At 44.1% G+C, this 18,540-nt stretch overlaps 1 protein-coding gene across 2 annotated transcripts; it reads left to right on the forward strand.

Annotated features, from left to right (window-relative positions):
• Positions 1-4,481: 4,481 nt before the first annotated feature.
• Positions 4,482-18,528, forward strand: LOC6552206 (bumetanide-sensitive sodium-(potassium)-chloride cotransporter). Of its 2 annotated transcripts, none has more exons than XM_001978900.3 (10): positions 4,482-5,286; positions 8,727-8,820; positions 13,769-14,153; positions 14,427-14,660; positions 14,717-15,768; positions 15,951-16,192; positions 16,255-16,691; positions 16,750-16,861; positions 17,741-18,014; positions 18,072-18,528. In XM_001978900.3, exons 1-10 carry the CDS (start codon positions 5,027-5,029, stop codon positions 18,186-18,188), a joined length of 3,207 nt encoding a protein of 1,068 aa, XP_001978936.1. In that variant the 5' UTR covers positions 4,482-5,026; the 3' UTR covers positions 18,189-18,528. The 2 variants fall into 2 exon arrangements, with proteins under 2 accessions (XP_001978936.1, XP_026835181.1); XM_026979380.1 differs by lacking the exon at positions 4,482-5,286 and adding an exon at positions 8,587-8,656.
• The last annotated feature ends 12 nt before the right edge of the window (positions 18,529-18,540 follow it).

Raw genomic sequence — 18,540 nt, forward strand, 5'->3', positions numbered from 1 at the left:
TCGCACTTAAGACGGCACCCCGATCGCAAATACGCGGGTCGATCTCTGGGACTCCAGACGGACAGTCTGGACGGACAGATACAATGAGACTGGCTGGCGCTGAACAAGTTGTTACTGCCACGAAGCGGTTCGGTTCTGCCCCTTAATATTGCCTTGGCATGACGGAGCCGAATGTTTGGTGATGACTACGCTCCGGCGATGGGAGATCGAGTGAAACCCCCAAATCGGGGGCATAACTGCAGTTTGTACATTTAAGAGGGGCTCCGAGGAGTAGTGACCGGTCAACAGCGGGGAAAGAGCTCTGTACCAACGAGCATTCGTCGCAATTGACAGCTCTTCATTTATATTTTCTTGAATACCAACTCAATTCTTCAGCTGTACCACATTGCAATCAAAACAATTGGGATCGTACTCCTCTAGTTGTATTCCATCTCCCCAGAGCTTTCTCGCTATTAATAATTTAAATAATTCGAGAACAAGTGAATATAATTTGCTATTTTAACTTGTTAAGCTATACGTACCTATCACGATTTACGTGCAACGCGCAATGGCGTAATAAATAGGCAATATTTCAGGGGAAAATGAGGTTTTTAAACGGACATGTCTATATGAACTCTGATCCAACGCTCGACGTCATCCTTGTTAACCACAAGGATGTGGCTAGGATAAATAGTAACCCTATTTAGACTGATATATAATAACATGCACTCGTGACTCGAGTCGCTTTATCAAAACTTTGAGTTAAGCGGTCTAAGGCGATCAATAACAATTGACGCCAAGGAGAGGTATTTGAAAACCCGGTAACTGGCGATCAAATCTAGATTATTGTCGCTTTGTGCAAAGCTTCCTTCGCGCGATCCGAGAGAAACCTTTTTAAAGTGGTATGAAGCAGTTAATTCAATTATTAATCGAGTGTCAAATAATGTCACTGGCCACTGCGATAGCGCATGTTCGCTTGTCTTGTGTCTTCTTCATAATAAGAACCCCAGACTAGTTTAATTGTCATTGGGGAGACGTTATCGTCTCCCCATGTAAGCGGTTACACTCGTATATGGCCCCCAATAGGTTGGAATTAATTAGCAGCGCAATATTGTTATACAACAGCTTGACAAGTCTTAAATATTTAATTTTAGCTGTAAAACAATCAATTTATCTGAGCATCGCGATGTTTATTCGATCAATTAGATACAGTTCGTCCGTAGTCCAAATAGAAGCGCAGGTGTTAATGAGTGCAGTTGAGGGTTAACCAAAGCCGCTTGTAACTGGATAGGGGTAGATGTCACACATGACCATAGTCTAAGTCTCGATAAAGTAAGTGTTCACAGATAATTTTGCCTAAGGCAGAAAATATTTACAAATATACATGCACAGCTAAGAAGTCAAGAATATGTATATTTGCGTTCGAAAATCGTATTGAAAAACAAACAATAGTCAACTAAGCCATAGTTACTAAACGACCAAAACAATTTGAGGGTAATTTGAGTTTAATTGCCCCTTTTGATTGCCAGCACCTCCATAAAAATAAGCAGGAACGCTGTAGAACAGTGCTGCGACTATCCAGTACCCGTTACTGTGTTAGAAAATATTGGGTATACAAATGTGAATGGTGTTTCTGGATTCGTCAATCACATCATCACTTCATTTTTCTATCCGTTGCTTGTAGAGAAGAAGGTATAATAGATTTCTCGAAAAGTATTTCTGTCTAAAAGGACGGAAGCTCAGTATTTCTGGCACCTACGCAATAGAAGTTTGTTTGATTTGTTCTTAAAAATCTGTTCATGCGGAAACGATTTGACACTTTCCACGAAACATTTATATACTGTGTTTAGGCAATGCACTTTCACGCCGTTTGTGTCATGAAAAGTACTAATTCGTGTGTCCATAAACTGCTACCTTCTTTCAGCCATCTCCTGAGCCAAAAAACAACATAACTTTTTAGTGAGTCGCATAAACAAGGTATAATTAGATCTCGCGCTTTCAAGAAATGCTGAAACCTCATGATATAATCATAGTTATACTAGACAGTTAAGCGCATAATTTCTAGCCATTTATTCAAAAATTAAAAATTTCTTTATATTCATTGTAAAACCCACAAAATCACAATAGATTCTAAAATCTATTAGACCAGGTAGACCCTATTAAACGACGAGTAACGGGTGTAAAAACACAAGTCTAATTGCCAATTGCAGTTTTATATCCGCAAATATAAACAAATAAAACTTATTCTGGCAAGATACCCAGAAACAAAAATTTACAGGATAGATATTGAAAGATTGTTAGATAAACATCTGTAAAAATAAACTATGACTTTGACGATCGAGTGATTCTAAGATATATAACGATAATTTCGGATGTGGACTTTGATATGTTTTTTTTTTTTTGTTCGTTCCGGAATCTTTGCATTCAATCTTCAGCTTTTTTATAAATTCATTAAAGAATTCATTTTCAATCAATGGAACGGTAAACAAATTCTCTACCGCAAAGTACCAACGATCCATACAATAAACTTTAATAAACGGAGCAAACGAATTTGGAAGACGTGTGAAAAATGTATCGCAAAGTAATAAAAATCAGTTTCGCTCAAAATATATTCAACGAATTGTGGCTGTGATGGCTTGCAAAGTAATAAACAAATTTTGATAATTAAGGAATCGTAAATTACTTGCGTAATATTAGCAAAAATAAAAGTGATATCAAACAGTCATAAAGGGTAATCAACTAATTAGCTCGCGCTTAGCTTTGTGGTGATCAAAGGGTTAGTTTATACCGTGTTAGGTGCGATCGAGGGTGCTGAATTTTTAATTCGAAAATCACTCAACTGAAAATGCTTAACACTTTGGGGTTTCCCAGTAGAATATAAAAACAATGAGTCACAAAATTCGGGCTTATAATTAGATGTTCTGAATTACCGAAACAAGCCAGCTGTAACTATGATATTAACAATATTCAAGCATGTTTTGCATAATAAACTTTGGAAGGTTGATGGGCAAACTATGCCAAGAAGTAAAACCCCACAATGAGATTTAGCACCGGAGGGAACACGAGAACGTCATTAGGTTGATTCAGCCGTTCCTCGCATGTCGGAGGATGGTTCGGAGGAGGGAACCTTCACTTGGCTCAGTAAAAATAACTCTTTTCGCCGCGATCCGCTCTTCATGAAACCCCCTCCGCGACGCAGAGCAAAAGCAGCCCGACCAACCAGTCAACCAGTCAGCCAGCTATCCAACCATCCAGTCATCCAGCCAGCCGGCCAATCAAACCAGATAAAACCGAATTTAATTCGATTAAGGGGGTTATTCGCGTGCTCTTGCCCGATTGTTGTTGCTGCCTGGCTTAACTTGACTTGGCTGATAGTAAAGATGTTACGAGTGTCTAAGTTTTAGTGCGCGAACGATTGTGAATGAGTGTGGAGAGTCGCGAGAATTGTATGAATTGGGTAAACAAACGAAACAAGTTAATAGCCGCAATCGCAAGCGAATCGTACCCACGAACGTGCCAAGGTGCTAAACTCTTTGCCGAATCGAAGCGACAAAATGGTGTTGTATCAAGTGGCCAAATCTTAGGACCACAGCAACGGAGGTCCTTCGACGCTAGTTGAAGTTTGTCAGTGACCATGATTTATGGAACAAAATTGAACAAAAGTTGAACGAATTTGAATGAATACATATTTTAGTTTGATTTATAAAGGCGTACATACGTGTAAATAAAAACAAAAACAATTTTAATATTTTAAAATTGAAAATATCAGTTATAGCACAAAGAAAGTTATTAAAAGGCGTCTAAGCTGTGGCTTAAATGACAGTCAACTGAAATGGAACGACGATAATGAGATTGGATTCGCTAGTCTCGTTTGCGTTGGCGACAACAAAAATGTTAATATGGGGCAAAATCGTTGATTTTTTCACTTATCAGAACACGCTTAAATTTGCAAGCTGTTGAGATAACGAAAAAGTCTGATACATTTGTGCAAATTTTTAAGAAAATAAATATAAAATCATTGTTATAATTGTTATGCTAGTTTTGCGTTTTGACCTAATATCAAACCAAAAGGATTGTGTTTATAAAATACTCATCGGAAAGTACTTTTTTAATAATCCACAAATTTCTAAATTCTAAAAGTTCGAAATATTACCCATTGTGCACAATTTATCGCTATAAAAATGTGTTTCGAATGAGTATTATCCCATAAAATAATATTCTCTACGCAAAATCATCCAGTTAATGATCCAAACAAACAATTTTCTGTCCCTGTGTCTAGCCGCGAACTACTTTCTGCGTATGCGTAATTTTGCCCAGTGCTTATACGCCCGCTGGACGCTCTCAAGAGCGGTATCCCGCCGTCGCGACGGACCTTCTGGCCAATGGTACTTCCCCGAATCGCGCTGTGCTCCTCGTCGCTCCGCAGAGAGAGCGCTCTTGTGTTGAGTTCGCCACGAACACTTGTTGGAAACTCACCACGCGGGCGTCAGGTTGGTTCGAACTGAAGCAGCCGCTGCCAATCCGCAGCACAGCGGAAGCAGCGGAGCAGTGGAGCGGAGGAGCAGGGGAGCGGAGGAGCAGAGGAGCAGCTGACTGGCGCAAAAAGCCATAATAATCGGGCGGTAAACACTTGACAACGCTCAAACGCCGTGCGACAGTCGCCGCGATAAGTTGCAATTGCCTGCTGCCACGGATGAAATATCGGAGTGTTCTCCGCGAGAATCAGACACATATATAAGCGAGCCCGAAACCCAACCCGAAACCAAACCCGAAACACCCAAAACAACCCGACGTGGTCGATGCGTTCTGAACATCCGGACAATCGGCGTTGAGGGTCAAGCGCAGTCGGACGTAGAAACTCGGGTCCTTCGATTCGCGCTCCCTGTGATATCATCCACTCCCAGTAGGGAGCACTCGTCCTGCCAAGTGTGTGAAATGCAAATGTGCTCGGCTCGTTAGCTTACGACAAGTTGCCCGTGCAATCGATAAGAATCCGTGTCCAGCGTCCAGTTAGCAACCAAGTGCAAGGACTCCCCAGAGCCACATCATGGCCGATCGCTTCCAGATCTCAAAGGTGAACGGCACCGCGAACGCCGGCTACGATGGAGAAGCTGGATCAGCTCCATCCGACCAGGCGGATGCAGCCCACCCACTTCCGCCGACCAGCAACGAGCACCACCTGCACCCTAAGGCTCCGGGGGAAACGGGCGAGAACCGCCGCAGCTCCCGGCTCTCCTTCCGCGGATTCGGAAACTTTCTGCGGAAGTCGGACGCCGAGCGCAAGTTCAGTCTCGCCCAGCTAACAAAGTAAGTTGAATTCAAATTTAACGCATTCCCGGCTAAAATGCGAGCGATTGGCTTCAAATGTGTGTCGACACGGGGGAAACCTGAACGTCGTTTCCAATCAATGGTAGTTCGTTGTTGGTTCAAATTACGCGAAATATAAACATATTCTTAGGTTCTTGTCAGTGCAAACTAATAATATAACTATGCATTTTATTTTAATAATTTAAAACTTATCAGTGTTTTTCAATTACAAGAAGGAGTTACAAAAGCAATATTATTATTGAGATTAGCTGTGTCGCTAAAGAAAAATTAAGCAGAATGATGGAAAAGTTTTACAACTATTAATATATTTTGCGGAATGAATTGGAACAGAAAATTTATAACTCAATAATTTTTTTGATGTTTTCGCATCTGGTTTTTACGTGAAATAATAGTTCGGGAACCCTTCTGATCTTACAGTCTATATCTAGTTTGAAAACATTATTTTCGAACATGATGGAAAGGTTTCACAACTATTAATATATTTTGCGGGATGAATTAGAAAATTATACAGGAAAATTATAACTTAATAATTTATTTTATGTTTTCGTATATGGTTTTTACCTGAAATAATAGTTCAGTAGTATCTTACAGTCTATATCTAGTTTGAAAACATTATTTTCGAACAGTATGCTCTGGAAGTTATTTTTTTTGTGTTCGCCTTTTATTTAAAATTTTAATTAAAAAAACACAAGATACATTTTCTCGTTTTCTCAGCGATAAGCGCGGTTTCCTTTCCACATCCGACTTTACAAGTTGTTGAATTTTTGATAATTACAACCATTGAGGGGATTTACCCGCTAGATAAGAGTTTTTGCGATTCAGCTGATGCTGATACATTGCTTGCGATAAATTATTTCGATCCATTATCGCGCACGTGGGGTCTTCACTCGCGTCTAATACAATTTAGGAATAATACAACAATTAACTAGAGTTTTCCCAAAGCAAATTAATCATTAATTCTATTTTCCGTAATGAGTTTCAATTAAGGTGCGAACACATGTTTAAACTCAGCCCGCTTCTGTTTGCGGTGCACAATAAATAAATGCCATTGTACTGGGCCTTAAAACAGACAATAAAACACGTCAAAATTGTCTGATACACAAAAAACGAAACCAATATATTTCGTTTGTATAACCGATGCGAAGGTTACACTATGCTAATTTATTGTAATCACGTTTAGCACATAAACTGACAACAGATCGAAATCTTATCAAGAGCAACATCGTCCGAAATTGGAGTAATGTGGCCCTGGATGCACTTGATGCACTCCACATCCACTAGGTTGAATCGCAGCCTATACGTATATATTCATACCACAAAGAGATTGGTGTTTAACTATCACCTATTATAGAATATTGGGATAGGTTCGGGTAATGGGCTTCACTTGCTATTAAAAGGTAATTGTGCGATAAAAGAGGAATTGGTATTAAATATATACAGTTCATGTGAATAATTTTGAGTACATAACGACCACTCCGACCTTAAACTCTTTCAAAATAACAAGCAACACGCCCAAGAGGTCACAGATCACTTTCAAATTAACTTCTGGATTAATTCACATTTTTTCTATTTTGATTATTCAAATTTGCCACATGACAGTTGGCTGTTGGCCTAAATTAACGATTGACCCCGTCCAAACCCTCCAAGATAATTATTGTTCGCAATCACGTGCTGGAATTAAATTCAATTAAAGGCTGCCAATGATCTGTCCGAAAAATGGGAGACCTCCGGTTTAAAGACAGCAGATGATTTGTTTTTCCTGAAAAATTGCACACGGCGAGCAAGTTACATCAGCCGCCCAAATAATATTGAAATCACTGATGGAAATGCTGAGCAGTTCGGGTCACTCAAAGTCAGCCGTTTTTGGCCCAAGGATCGCTAGCGGAGATGGCGATCACTCGCACTCCGCGAGATCCGGAGCCGTCAGCTCGGGTTTTCTCTAGAGGATGAGCAAGTCAACAAATAAATTTACGGCCTGTCGTTTGGGGAGTGCGAGCGCAAATGAGTTCAATTGATCGAACTCTGCTCCACTCTGCTCGGCTCCAATTGTAGAACTAACTCGGACCAGCTGATTCCCAACGAAACCGGCCAGCAATCAATGCCCCTCGATGGACTGGACTCCATATACGCCATGATCGAGCATGCGGTCCCGTGTTTACATGCTGTACATAAACATATATTCGCAGAATGTATCTGTATCTTATGCCCAATATCCGCGTCTGGCAAATGAATTGGAAGTGAAAATGGAATCGGAGGAAAGCCACAAGACGTCCGATTCTCCGCGCCGAATGCTTGAAATTTATTTAGTAGTACAATGAAAAACGCCCTCCAGAGATTCTGTCTATAATTAATAAACACTCATAAATTTTCCCGGCCGAGCGACGACCTAAAATCGATGGGGATCGAAACGTAGGGCAAATACATGCACTTTACTGGGATTTATCAGGGGTGCTAAAAGGCGAATGAAAGGGGGTGCACTAGAAGGAGCCCTGTAAGAGTGCATCTAGAGAATTTCCGAAATTTCCGAAAGAATCTAGACTTCTAAGGAACTTGTTTTTCCATACAACACCAAAACTTCGTACAAGTATGTCGGCAAATTTACTAAATTTACATTTCCTAAATGGTAAAAGGAGTTTTGGTGTTTCAGAAATATATTTTCTGCAGATTGGGGATCCCATAATGAAGAATTCAATACAACACCGATCCAAATTTATGGTCCATTGCTTAGGCTTGCCTTAATATATTTAAGGCACACCCCTGCATTTCAGTGCACTTTCTTAATGTACATTTTAATTGTGAAATGTTTGGTTACTCAGAGTACGATGCGTATGAGTAATGCGATCGTTACTTGCGCATCCCCCAAGGGGCTGTCACTCCTGCGCCGCGCACCATGCAGCGCGCCCCTTTGAGCCCCTTGGAATCGGCGCCTCTGGGCGCTCGTGGCGCCGTACTGTGCTCAGCGATTATAGCCTGCCTCATTTCGCTTTTGCCTTTTTAAGATTTTAAATTATATTTTGGCATTGCTTTGGCTTCAGCTGGTAATGCTGTTGCTTTTGCTTCTGTTTTCGTTGGCGATCAGTAAATATACATCATGGCATACTCTCTCCCCGAGCAGAAGAATTTTCCGATAAAACTTGATTTTTCTCGATTTCGGCATGGAGCCCCTGACCTTCTGCCCGGCTACCTTTACCACTCGGCGGGGCGATTTTATTGTCTTATTATTAATGTGTATACACAAATAACTTGGTTCCTACACTTGGAATCCGGCGGAGTGGGTATTTCTGTTTGGAACGCTGCAGGCTGCGGTCATGCTGCCCGAGGCGGTGATAGTGCTGCTTCCGTTCCACCAGTAGGGACCCCAACCGTTCCGCGAAAGTGACTTGCTCTAATCGGATTCCTTCTCTTCCATCTGCTTGCAGGGAGAGTCTGCCGCGCCTGGACAACTACCGCATTTCCATGCGCAACCTGAAGCGTCCTTCCATCGGCGAGCTGCAAGGAGAGGCGGTCGATCAGGTGAGCTTTAAACCCCTAGTTGGAGTCCCTGACGTAAGCGTGTCCGAGTGCCCAGCAGTTTGCATAATCAGTCTCTGGCAGCGGATTATACAGTCGATTTGCATAGCATACAAATATAGTGCACATAAAATGGGTATTAAGAACGTTATTGCAAGTGAAACTATTTCTAAAAAAGGTTGATTTAAAACTATGAGTTCCATAAAACAAACGTTGTTTCCATATTACAACTCTGTAGAAACCTTTAGTTGTAGTAATCAGTCCCAATCGACTAGGCGTTTGATGGCCTTGTGCCTATGAACATTCGACCTTGCCCAACAATCGGACTTCGCCGAGGCCTGGAACGCACTTGAAATGGTCGGAAAATAGAAACGTTCCTCAGTTCTCCGTCGGGATTAGTGATAGGCCAAAGTGCCGTCCGTGATCGTGGAGTATCTCAATCCGCCGCAGTGTCGTGCGCGGAGATCTGCTTTCTGTTCACCATGGCATAATCCTTGCAGCGCACTTCAGTCGTGGCCTACTCAGTTCTGGAAACATTTCAAGTACCCGGCAAATAAACAAAGCACAGCGAAAATACCTTGGGCAGCATGAGGCGAACCAGAAGCAGAGTAAAAAATATGGATCCAGCCAGAAATGGAAACGTTTTCTCGCTGGCTCCCCATTTGCGCTCGTACTTTGGCCTACAAAAAACCCAGAAACATGGCCATCTACACGCGGGCATAATATTTCTATATCTGAAATTCATTAATACGTTGCCTGATTTATTTACTTGGGCAATTTTCACATTTCCGACGTGCAAATTGAGAGTTTTCCATGACGTCTTCCGGGCATCCCATCCATTGATGTGTTGTGCCAACAGATTTGGGCGCTTCTCCCGCCATGGCGTTGTGGTCCCTCAAGATAACCAGCAACCCACACATCTCGATGTCCACCACTTACTCAAACCGACCATACCCACTACCACCCACAGTCCGTCTTGGCTTATCGCTTAGGTGGAATTAAAGGGCCGGAGGCTACCTCTAATCGCTCCCAGTGTTACGCTCTTTATGTTTATCGCCGAGGTAATAAACTTGATGCGTCTATAGCTAGCTCATACATATACATCCCTCCTCCCAATATACATAGTTTCTGTGTTGTTCAATTAATTCACTTTGCGTGGCTTCTGCGGGCCACCGCGGCGTATGACAGATATCGTCAGAATTCCATTACAAGCGAGCCACGGCTCATCAAGGGGATTTCTAATTACAAAACGACTCCTAGGAGATGGATAGCAATACTATCTAACGCGTTAATCAATAAAACTTGCAAATTGCAGAAAAATGATTAAGTTTTGGCAAATGCACGAAACTATTCTGCTGAAAACTTTTTAGGCTTTAAATCAGTTTCCTTGCCAAAACCATAGCCACCTCGTCGTATAGTGCCCACTTGTATATTAATTATTCTATATTATTTAACGTTCTTAAACTTCCATCCCTGCTGGGGTAAATAACGTTAAATTCCGGAGATTCAGGAGATCGAAACCTCGAAGAACATTTGCTTTTCTTTGCCTTTCGCTCAACTTTCCTTGGGAACAACTTGGGCATAGGCTAAGTCAACACGATAAGTGGATTTTCTGCATCCATCCATGGCTCATAATGCGCATGGCGATATCGATGACAGCGCCGAAGCCAAAGCCAAAGCCAAATTAATTGTCAACAAGATGCAGCCATGCATCTGGCAGGGGCCAGCCACATGGACAGTGTTTCAAGAAGCGGGGGGCAGGAGCCGCGGAGCCTTACAAGCGTGGGTAAACAGCTCACTAGGTGGCGTCCATAGTCAGCACCACCACATGTGTGCCACAGGATGGATGGGGATGGGGATGTGGACGAGCAGAGGGTAGCGATAATGCAGACCAAGTGTGTCGCGCCATTAAAATTGACAGCAACGGCCTGCAGATGTGGCTGTTGCCATTGACGTCCCTTCTTATCATAGAGGGGTGGCTGGTGGTTCTGGTGCCCTCCAGAAACGCCGAGTCTTGAACCTGTCAAAAGCGCTGACAAGACTTCATTTTGATAAACGTCGGCCGAGCAGTGGATTATTCCCTACATTCAATCAATTAAGCTGACAGAAAACCCACTCAAGATTAATCGGACACCCAAAAACCATTTCCAGTTCTTGGCAGTTTTAAAATCGAACCTCTCAAAGCAAAAGTGATTTGTCAAACCGAGTGGCACTATCGAGCTATACCATCTGTAAAATCTTTTATCGTTCAACAGGGCGTATGAGCGTTTGCATCACTGTTTGCCACTGTTTGCATCATCAAGGGGCAGCCTGTGGCGCATTTGCCATTTTGGATTCCATTGGTATTGCACTTGTAATTACAATTCTAATTTACAATTCGCAGCCAAAGAGCTGGCTGCTATTTTTGTAACATTTATTGATTTCCTAATGAGAAAGTCTTGCTGCAAAATCTTTGTTTACCGCATTGCCATTGCCCCGGACAAGCCATTAAGTTATCGGCGCATATAACAATATGTTTACCCCATTTGTGTTGCATTTCTGATACTTAGCCGATATTGTTCGGGCGGAAAACTTGTGGAAAATCTCTCTTCTTAATGAGGAAAATGCCATTTTCTCAAATTTATTGGATAACTCATTTGGCCTTATCGATTTTCTGCGCATTTGCCTAATTGTGCTGAAATTTCCAGTTCAGACCCCGTGAGTTCACTCTAAATCAAGGAAAACATCCAGCGCCTTAAGGATGCCTTTGGGGACTTTAGGACCCCAAGCTCCTAGTCGCCATTATTAGCTCAATTGAAGCTAATAATCATTTTCCGCCGGCTGAGTTAATTTCCATCTATTTATGAACCTGAGAACATACTCTTTGGCCGCCGCATCCTTATTGCTTATCCCGACCCACATTCATCATTTTGTCTCCCTTTTGTCTATTTCGAAGCTGAAATCAGTGGCACGAGCCATCCGAGAAAGTGGCTTATCCCCCACTTCCCCCTGTCGTATAGCGCAAATAGCACAAATACCAATTCCAATTCCGATTCCAATTTCGGGTGCGAAAATTTTCCACGCATATCGACCACAACAGCAAAGACACTCAAATGGGGAAAACAACCGCAGAGCCAACTGCGTCTTCCGCTAAATAAAGTGAAATGAAATGAAATGAAATGGACAGAGCAAGGAAGCGCCAGAGGATTTGGAAACCCTTCAGCGGGCGGGGACACTTGGAGAATATATTTCGCTGTAATTACAGTAATTATAACGAGATCCTAATGCCTTCTTAAAACATTTTAATGTGCATCTGTGAGAGTTATCTATTGGTTATGCGCGTAACTAAATGAAGTCCACGCGTCAACATTGGGTCATTTTATTGAAGTGTACAAATGTTTATGTTTGCGTCTGACTGAGCTGGCGTCCGCTTGAAGCCGCCAAAAATGTGTAAGCAATCAACATTAACCACCTACCGAGGAGCGTAACTAACCAGCATTGCGTATACGCAGGGTGTGCGAACGGGCTGGGGGTTGTGTGCTCTCCCGAATCGATGTCGTCCTGCCCACCCTACCCACCCTGCCACAGGACTCGCATCTCCACCGCCACATGCCACGTGAGGCGAGTCCGACTGGTGGCGCTTTAAAAACACTCAATTATGTGGGCAAACAATAAAGTAAATAAGCCCCATTCCCCGTGCGACAAATGGCAAAACAATAACCCGGCAAGGGCATGGGAGCAATGTCTTGGTAAATCTATTAAATTATCACAGGCACAAGAAAAATTCATAAAAGGTCTCTTTTTGCCTTTTATTTAAAAATTTAATTTAATTAAAATCGAGTCAGTTGCGCTGAACGAAAAGAATGTTCTCAATTTGATTGATTGGGATTTGGGATTGTGCTATACTTCTATACTATCTATCTATACTTCTATGGATTTGCCAAAAAACTTGTTTCCACGCCCACTCTAACGCTTAAAACTGTCACGCCCACACTTTAAAAAATGTTTAAGCTTTTTTCATTTTCTCCATTGCGATACTCCAGAAAATTTCTCGTTTGCACTTCCGCTTGTGAGTGACGGGTATCTGATAGTCGGGTATCTCGCCTATTGCGTGCTTTCTTGTTTTAGTGCGATTCATAGAAAATGTAAGATCAACATACTAACCTAACATAATAAAAGGCTCAGCTGGGCTTTCAGAAGCTTCAAAATAATTTTGAGATACAATCACCGCGTCGCATGAAATGGCAAGTACTTAAAAAGATTCCAGCAACCCGCGTAATTTTCTATTTGGTAGCAAAGAGCCAAGCTAAAAACGCCACTGTAGGGCTTAATTGACACATAGCTGTCAATTACTCGGCGCAGCTAATGTGGATGAGGTCTTTGTTCCTGCATTTGCTACCCTGTTGGAACAAAGGAAAGCCTTACGATAAATAGTTAGCTTGGTGGCATCTCAGTGGTTTCAGCTTTTATGCGAACATTTTCATAATGTTTCCAACTTTAGTGCGGCTGTAAAAGTGAACTTTAATTGGAATGGCCAATTGAAGGGCAATATGAAGCTGCTCATAATCTGGTTGTTGCTGCGCCTTTGGTTGCTGCGGCTTTCGTATTTCGGCTGGCGTCGACGGGTCGTTAATTGAATCCGAGTACTAAATTGCGCACATGTCGTATGAGTAATTCCGGATAAAATCGCACCCGAACAGCTGTTGGGTGAACTGTTTACAAAATTCCGAAGTCAATTCAATCAGATATTTAGCACACATTCAATTGAATGCTTCTGATGTCAAGATCCCATTATCGGACAAATAATAATAGCCGCATTTAGCGGCCTTTTTGCTGTATTGCTAAGGCATTAGCCGGCTAGATTGAACATGGCCTATGCGAAAAGTTAATAAAACGTGGCTTACTTATGAAAGGTTTTATTAGGACAACCTTGATTAGAACTTGATTATCATGAGAGCATTTCTCCTTGCAGAGCATCACTATTCCCGAGGCCGAGCCGGAAGCCACTGGCGGACACATCAAGCTGGGATGGATCGTCGGTGTGCTGATACCTTGTCTCCTGAACATCTGGGGCGTCATGCTCTTCCTGCGCCTCAGCTGGGTGGTGGCCGAGTCGGGCATCCTGCAGTCGCTGATTATAATTACGATCTCGGCGGTGGTCTGCGTCATCACGACGCTCTCGCTGTCAGCCATTAGCACCAACGGCGAGGTCAAGGGCGGCGGGGTCTACTTCATCATTTCCCGTTCGCTGGGCCCCGAGTTTGGGGCGTCGGTGGGCGTGGTCTTCGCCTTCGCCAACGCCGTCTCGGCATCGATGAACACCATCGGCTTCTGCGAATCGCTAAATGTCTTACTGAGTGAGTATCAATTGACTTGTGCACCCAGCGGCTCTGCGATTATCCTAAATTGGGCAGCTTTAAATGTCACTGTATCTATATCGAGCATTAAATTAATAATGGTTTCCAATCGCAAAAGTTAGCAATAACTAGGAAACTATTATCACATGAGTAAATTCATAAAGGAGTAGTTAATTGGAATTACTAACTATCCAAACTGGACTAATAGAATAAGGATAGCCTAAACTAAGTTCCGGATAAATGATTTTTTATTTCTCAACAACTCACTTCCAGAGAACAACGACCTGAAGATTGTCGACAACGGGATCAATGACATCCGCATCGTTGGATCGGTGACGGTACTGGTGCTGATCCTGATCTGCTGCGTGGGTATGGAGTGGGAGACGAAGGCCCAGAACTTCCTGATCGTCACGATTGTCCTGGCCATCTTCAATTTCCTGATCGGAGCTGCCATCGGACCACAGGGCAATGAGGAGCACATTTCGAGGGGTTTCGTGGGCTTTTCATGTGAGTTCAAACGGGTTTAAAATGGTGATTGACTCATAACTGGTTATCTTTATTAGGGGCCACACTTAAGGAGAACTTCGGCTCGGACTATCGCTATGCGGAGGGCGTGAACCACGACTTCTTCAGCGTGTTCGCCATCTTCTTCCCCAGCGTAACAGGCATCCAGGCAGGAGCCAATATCTGTGGAGATCTCAAGGATGCCGGAGCAGCTATCCCGAAGGGCACTTTCTGGTCCCTGCTCATCTCCATGACCTCCTACGCCCTCTTCGTCCTCTTCGCCGGCGGCGCTGCTGTAAGGGATGCTTCCGGTATACCGGCTGACCTTGTCAACGGCACCATTGTCGCCTCGGAGCTGCCGTGCATGGCCGCAGGCAACTGCACCTGGGGTCTCTTCAACTCGTACGAGATGATGCAGGAGATGTCGCTGTGGGGACCGCTAATCTACGCCGGCTGCTTTGCGGCCACGTTGAGCACGGCCCTGACTAACCTGCTCTCCGTTCCCAGACTGGTCCAGGCCTTGGGCATTGACCAGATCTACCCAGGTCTAATCTTCTTTTCGAAGCCGTACGGCAAGCACGGGGAACCGTACCGCGGCTACGTACTGACCTTCTTCATTACCACTGGCTTCCTGCTGATCGGAGAGCTCAACCTGATTGCTCCTCTGATCTCCACCTTCTACCTGGCCTCCTACGCCCTCATCAACTTTTGCACATTCCACGCGGCCTTCGTGAAGCCATTGGGATGGCGACCTACCTTCAAGTACTACAACGCCTGGCTCAGCCTCTTCGGGTTCGCTATGTGCGTGGCCATCATGTTCCTGATCAACTACGTGGCCGCCATCATCACCTTTGGTATTATCTTCGCGCTCTATCTGGTGGTAATGTACCGCAAGCCGGAGGCCAACTGGGGATCCACCACGCAGGCGCAGCAGTACAAGGCTGCTCTTATGGCTGTCCACCGACTGCAGAACGTCTCGGACCACGTGAAGAACTACCATCCTCAGGTGCTGGTGCTCTCCGGCGATCCCAAGACCAGACCGCCACTCGTGGACTTTGGCTACCTGCTGACCAAGAACAACTCCCTCATGTTCGTGGCGAATATAATACCGGTACGTGAATGGGTTTCAGTATTATGAAAAATTAACTCGTTTTTCAAATACAATTTTAAAATTCGATGGAGTTCTGGAAACTAAGGATAGTATTGGTGAACTTTGGCTTCATGATAATACATTTGTTATAGCTACATACAGTACGTGGAACACTTTAACACTGTTACGTTCTTTCCTTGCAGGTGCGAGTGGGCTACAAGAACCGGCAGCACCTGGTGAAGGATGGACAAAAGTACCTGGATGCGCGCAAGATCAAGGCCTTCTACAATGTGATTGATGGATTCAGCCTGGAGGACGGAATAAATGCTCTGACAAAGTCAACGGGATTCGGCAAGATGTCTCCGAACATTGTGCTGGTGGGCTACAAGCCGGACTGGAACCGCTGTCGCAAGGAGGAGGTGGAGAGTTACTTTTCCATTTTGTAGTAAGTGATGATTTTCTCCCACCATGTTACTGGATGCCTGACCAACGCGACGTCTTCCGTAGCAATGCCTTTTCTCAGCGCATGGGCGTGGCCCTGCTCCGCCTGCCCAACGGATTGGATTTCTCGGAGCTGAGTTCCGAGGTTACTCTGCCGGCCAACGGAATGGGCCACATGCACACCGCCAATGCCCACGGATTCACCAACGAACTGATACCGGCGGCCAATGCCGCCTCCGAGCTACTACACATTGACTCCAACCTGAACCTAGCCAGCATGGACAGTCCCAACTCCTCGTTCACAATGCCGCAGCCAGCACCGATGCCCAACATGCAGCGCAACCCCCGCAGCTACAAGGTGACCAGCTCGGATGAGCCCGCCGTCACCTACCACACCAAGGGCGGATCGGATATACCCCAAAACCTTCTGGACGCCATGACCATATTCACTCGCAAACAGCCCAAGGGCACAATTGATGTCTTCTGGCTGTACGACGACGGAGGTGGGTACTTGGTTTTAATGCCTCTTTGCATCTAATCAACTACTCCTTGGGGTTATAGGTCTCACTATTCTCCTGCCCTACATAATCTCCATGCGCTCCCACTGGCAGAACTGCAAGCTTAGGGTGTTCGCAATGTGCCACGGAAAGGACGAGGAGCAGGAAGAGAAGAGGTAAGACTTTAAGAACACCACGTAATAGGTAAAAGACCCGATTCCGACCCTGAGGTAAGCAAAGGCCGAAGTGTGCTTGGGTTCCATTTGAGCGAAGTGAGCTCAATGGCTCAAAGCCCGTCTTCCAACCGCCTGTCTAATTCCGTAGGACCAACTTGCCCAAACGGTGCTTTTCAAAGCGAAGGACCCGAAGACCCATCCCGCCTGAAAGCAGACAAAGGATGATCATTCCAAAAATTAGTTTCTTTTTGGACGAAAGTCCATTTAGGGACGAAGCCCAAACTTTCGCGCCCACAGTTTTGAAAAATGTTCAGATTTTTAGATTTCACTATTTCCGGGTATAGTTACCGTGGAGTAAAAGGGTATACTAGATTCGTTGAAAAGTATGTAACAGGCAGAAGCAAGCGTTTCCGACCATATAAAGTACATATATTCTTGATCAGGATCAATAGCCGAGTCGAACTGCCCATGTCCGTCTGTCCGTATGAACGCCTCGATCTCAGGAAAACGCTAGAATGTTGAGATTAAGCATGCAGCTTCCATAGACAGAGACGCAGAGCAAGTTTGTTTCCAAATGTTGCCACGCTCACTTTAACGCCCACAAAGCGCAGAAAACTCTCACGACCACACGTTTAAAAAATTTTAAGTTTTTCTTCATGTTATTATTTTTTCTCCACTTTCTACCGATATTCCAGAAAATTTTGAAATTTCTCGTTTGCACTTCCACTAGCTGAGTAATGGGTATCTGATAGTCGGGGAACTCGACTATAGCATTCTCTCTTGTTTTATCTGTAAACTAGGTTTTTAAAATAATGTTAAATACACTCGACTACGAAATAAGTCAATATGTTAGTATAAATGGCATATTTTAACCCACAGCATGGCCAGCTTGCTGACCAAGTTCCGCATCAAGTACTCGGAGCTCATTATGCTGAAGGGCGTCTCCGAGCAGCCGCGGGCGGACACGCTGCTGAAGCACAAACGCCTGATCGAGCCCTTCCGCCGCGGAGCCCGCAACGAGTTCGGGATCACAGACGATGAGCTGCAGAGCATGTCGGAGAAGACGAACCGCCAGCTGCGTATCCATGAGCTGGTGGTAAAGCACTCGTCGAACGCTTCTCTGGTGGTCATGTCCCTGCCCATGCCGCGCAAGGTGAGCCATTTGGTAATGGTACCTCGAACTTGACCACTAACATATTCGTATTTATAGGAGGCCATCTCAGCACCGCTGTACATGTCTTGGCTGGAGATGCTCACGTCGGACATGAAGTGTCCGGTGGCATTGGCGCGCGGCAACCAGACGCCTGTGCTGACGCTTTACTCCTAGACTAGGCCTTGCTTTCAGTTCGAGTACAACTTAGTATTATTAGCGTTTAGGTGTTCCACCCAGTTCCCAGTAGAATCGAGACAGTCCCTGGACTGGGAGTTCTGCTATGTGTGTGGAATTCCAGAGCCCAGACTCTTGTTCTAAGAGACTCACACTACTTACTTACTCTTTTGTACGATCGAACTCCTAAACGCTTGACGGTAGTCCCTAGTGAAGATTTGTGTGGCATAGTTCTAACTGTTTTAAAACGGATCCAGATCGATTTCAAGACCTGTTTCACATGCAATAGATTTAAGTTAATTACGAACTACTTACTGAATAAACGAACCCGTAAAATATATAATGACGTCTG

The sequence above is a fragment of the Drosophila erecta genome, unplaced genomic scaffold (assembly GCF_003286155.1).
Source record: "Drosophila erecta strain 14021-0224.00,06,07 unplaced genomic scaffold, DereRS2 tig00000000-arrow-pilon, whole genome shotgun sequence".
Taxonomy (NCBI): Eukaryota; Metazoa; Arthropoda; class Insecta; order Diptera; family Drosophilidae; genus Drosophila; species Drosophila erecta.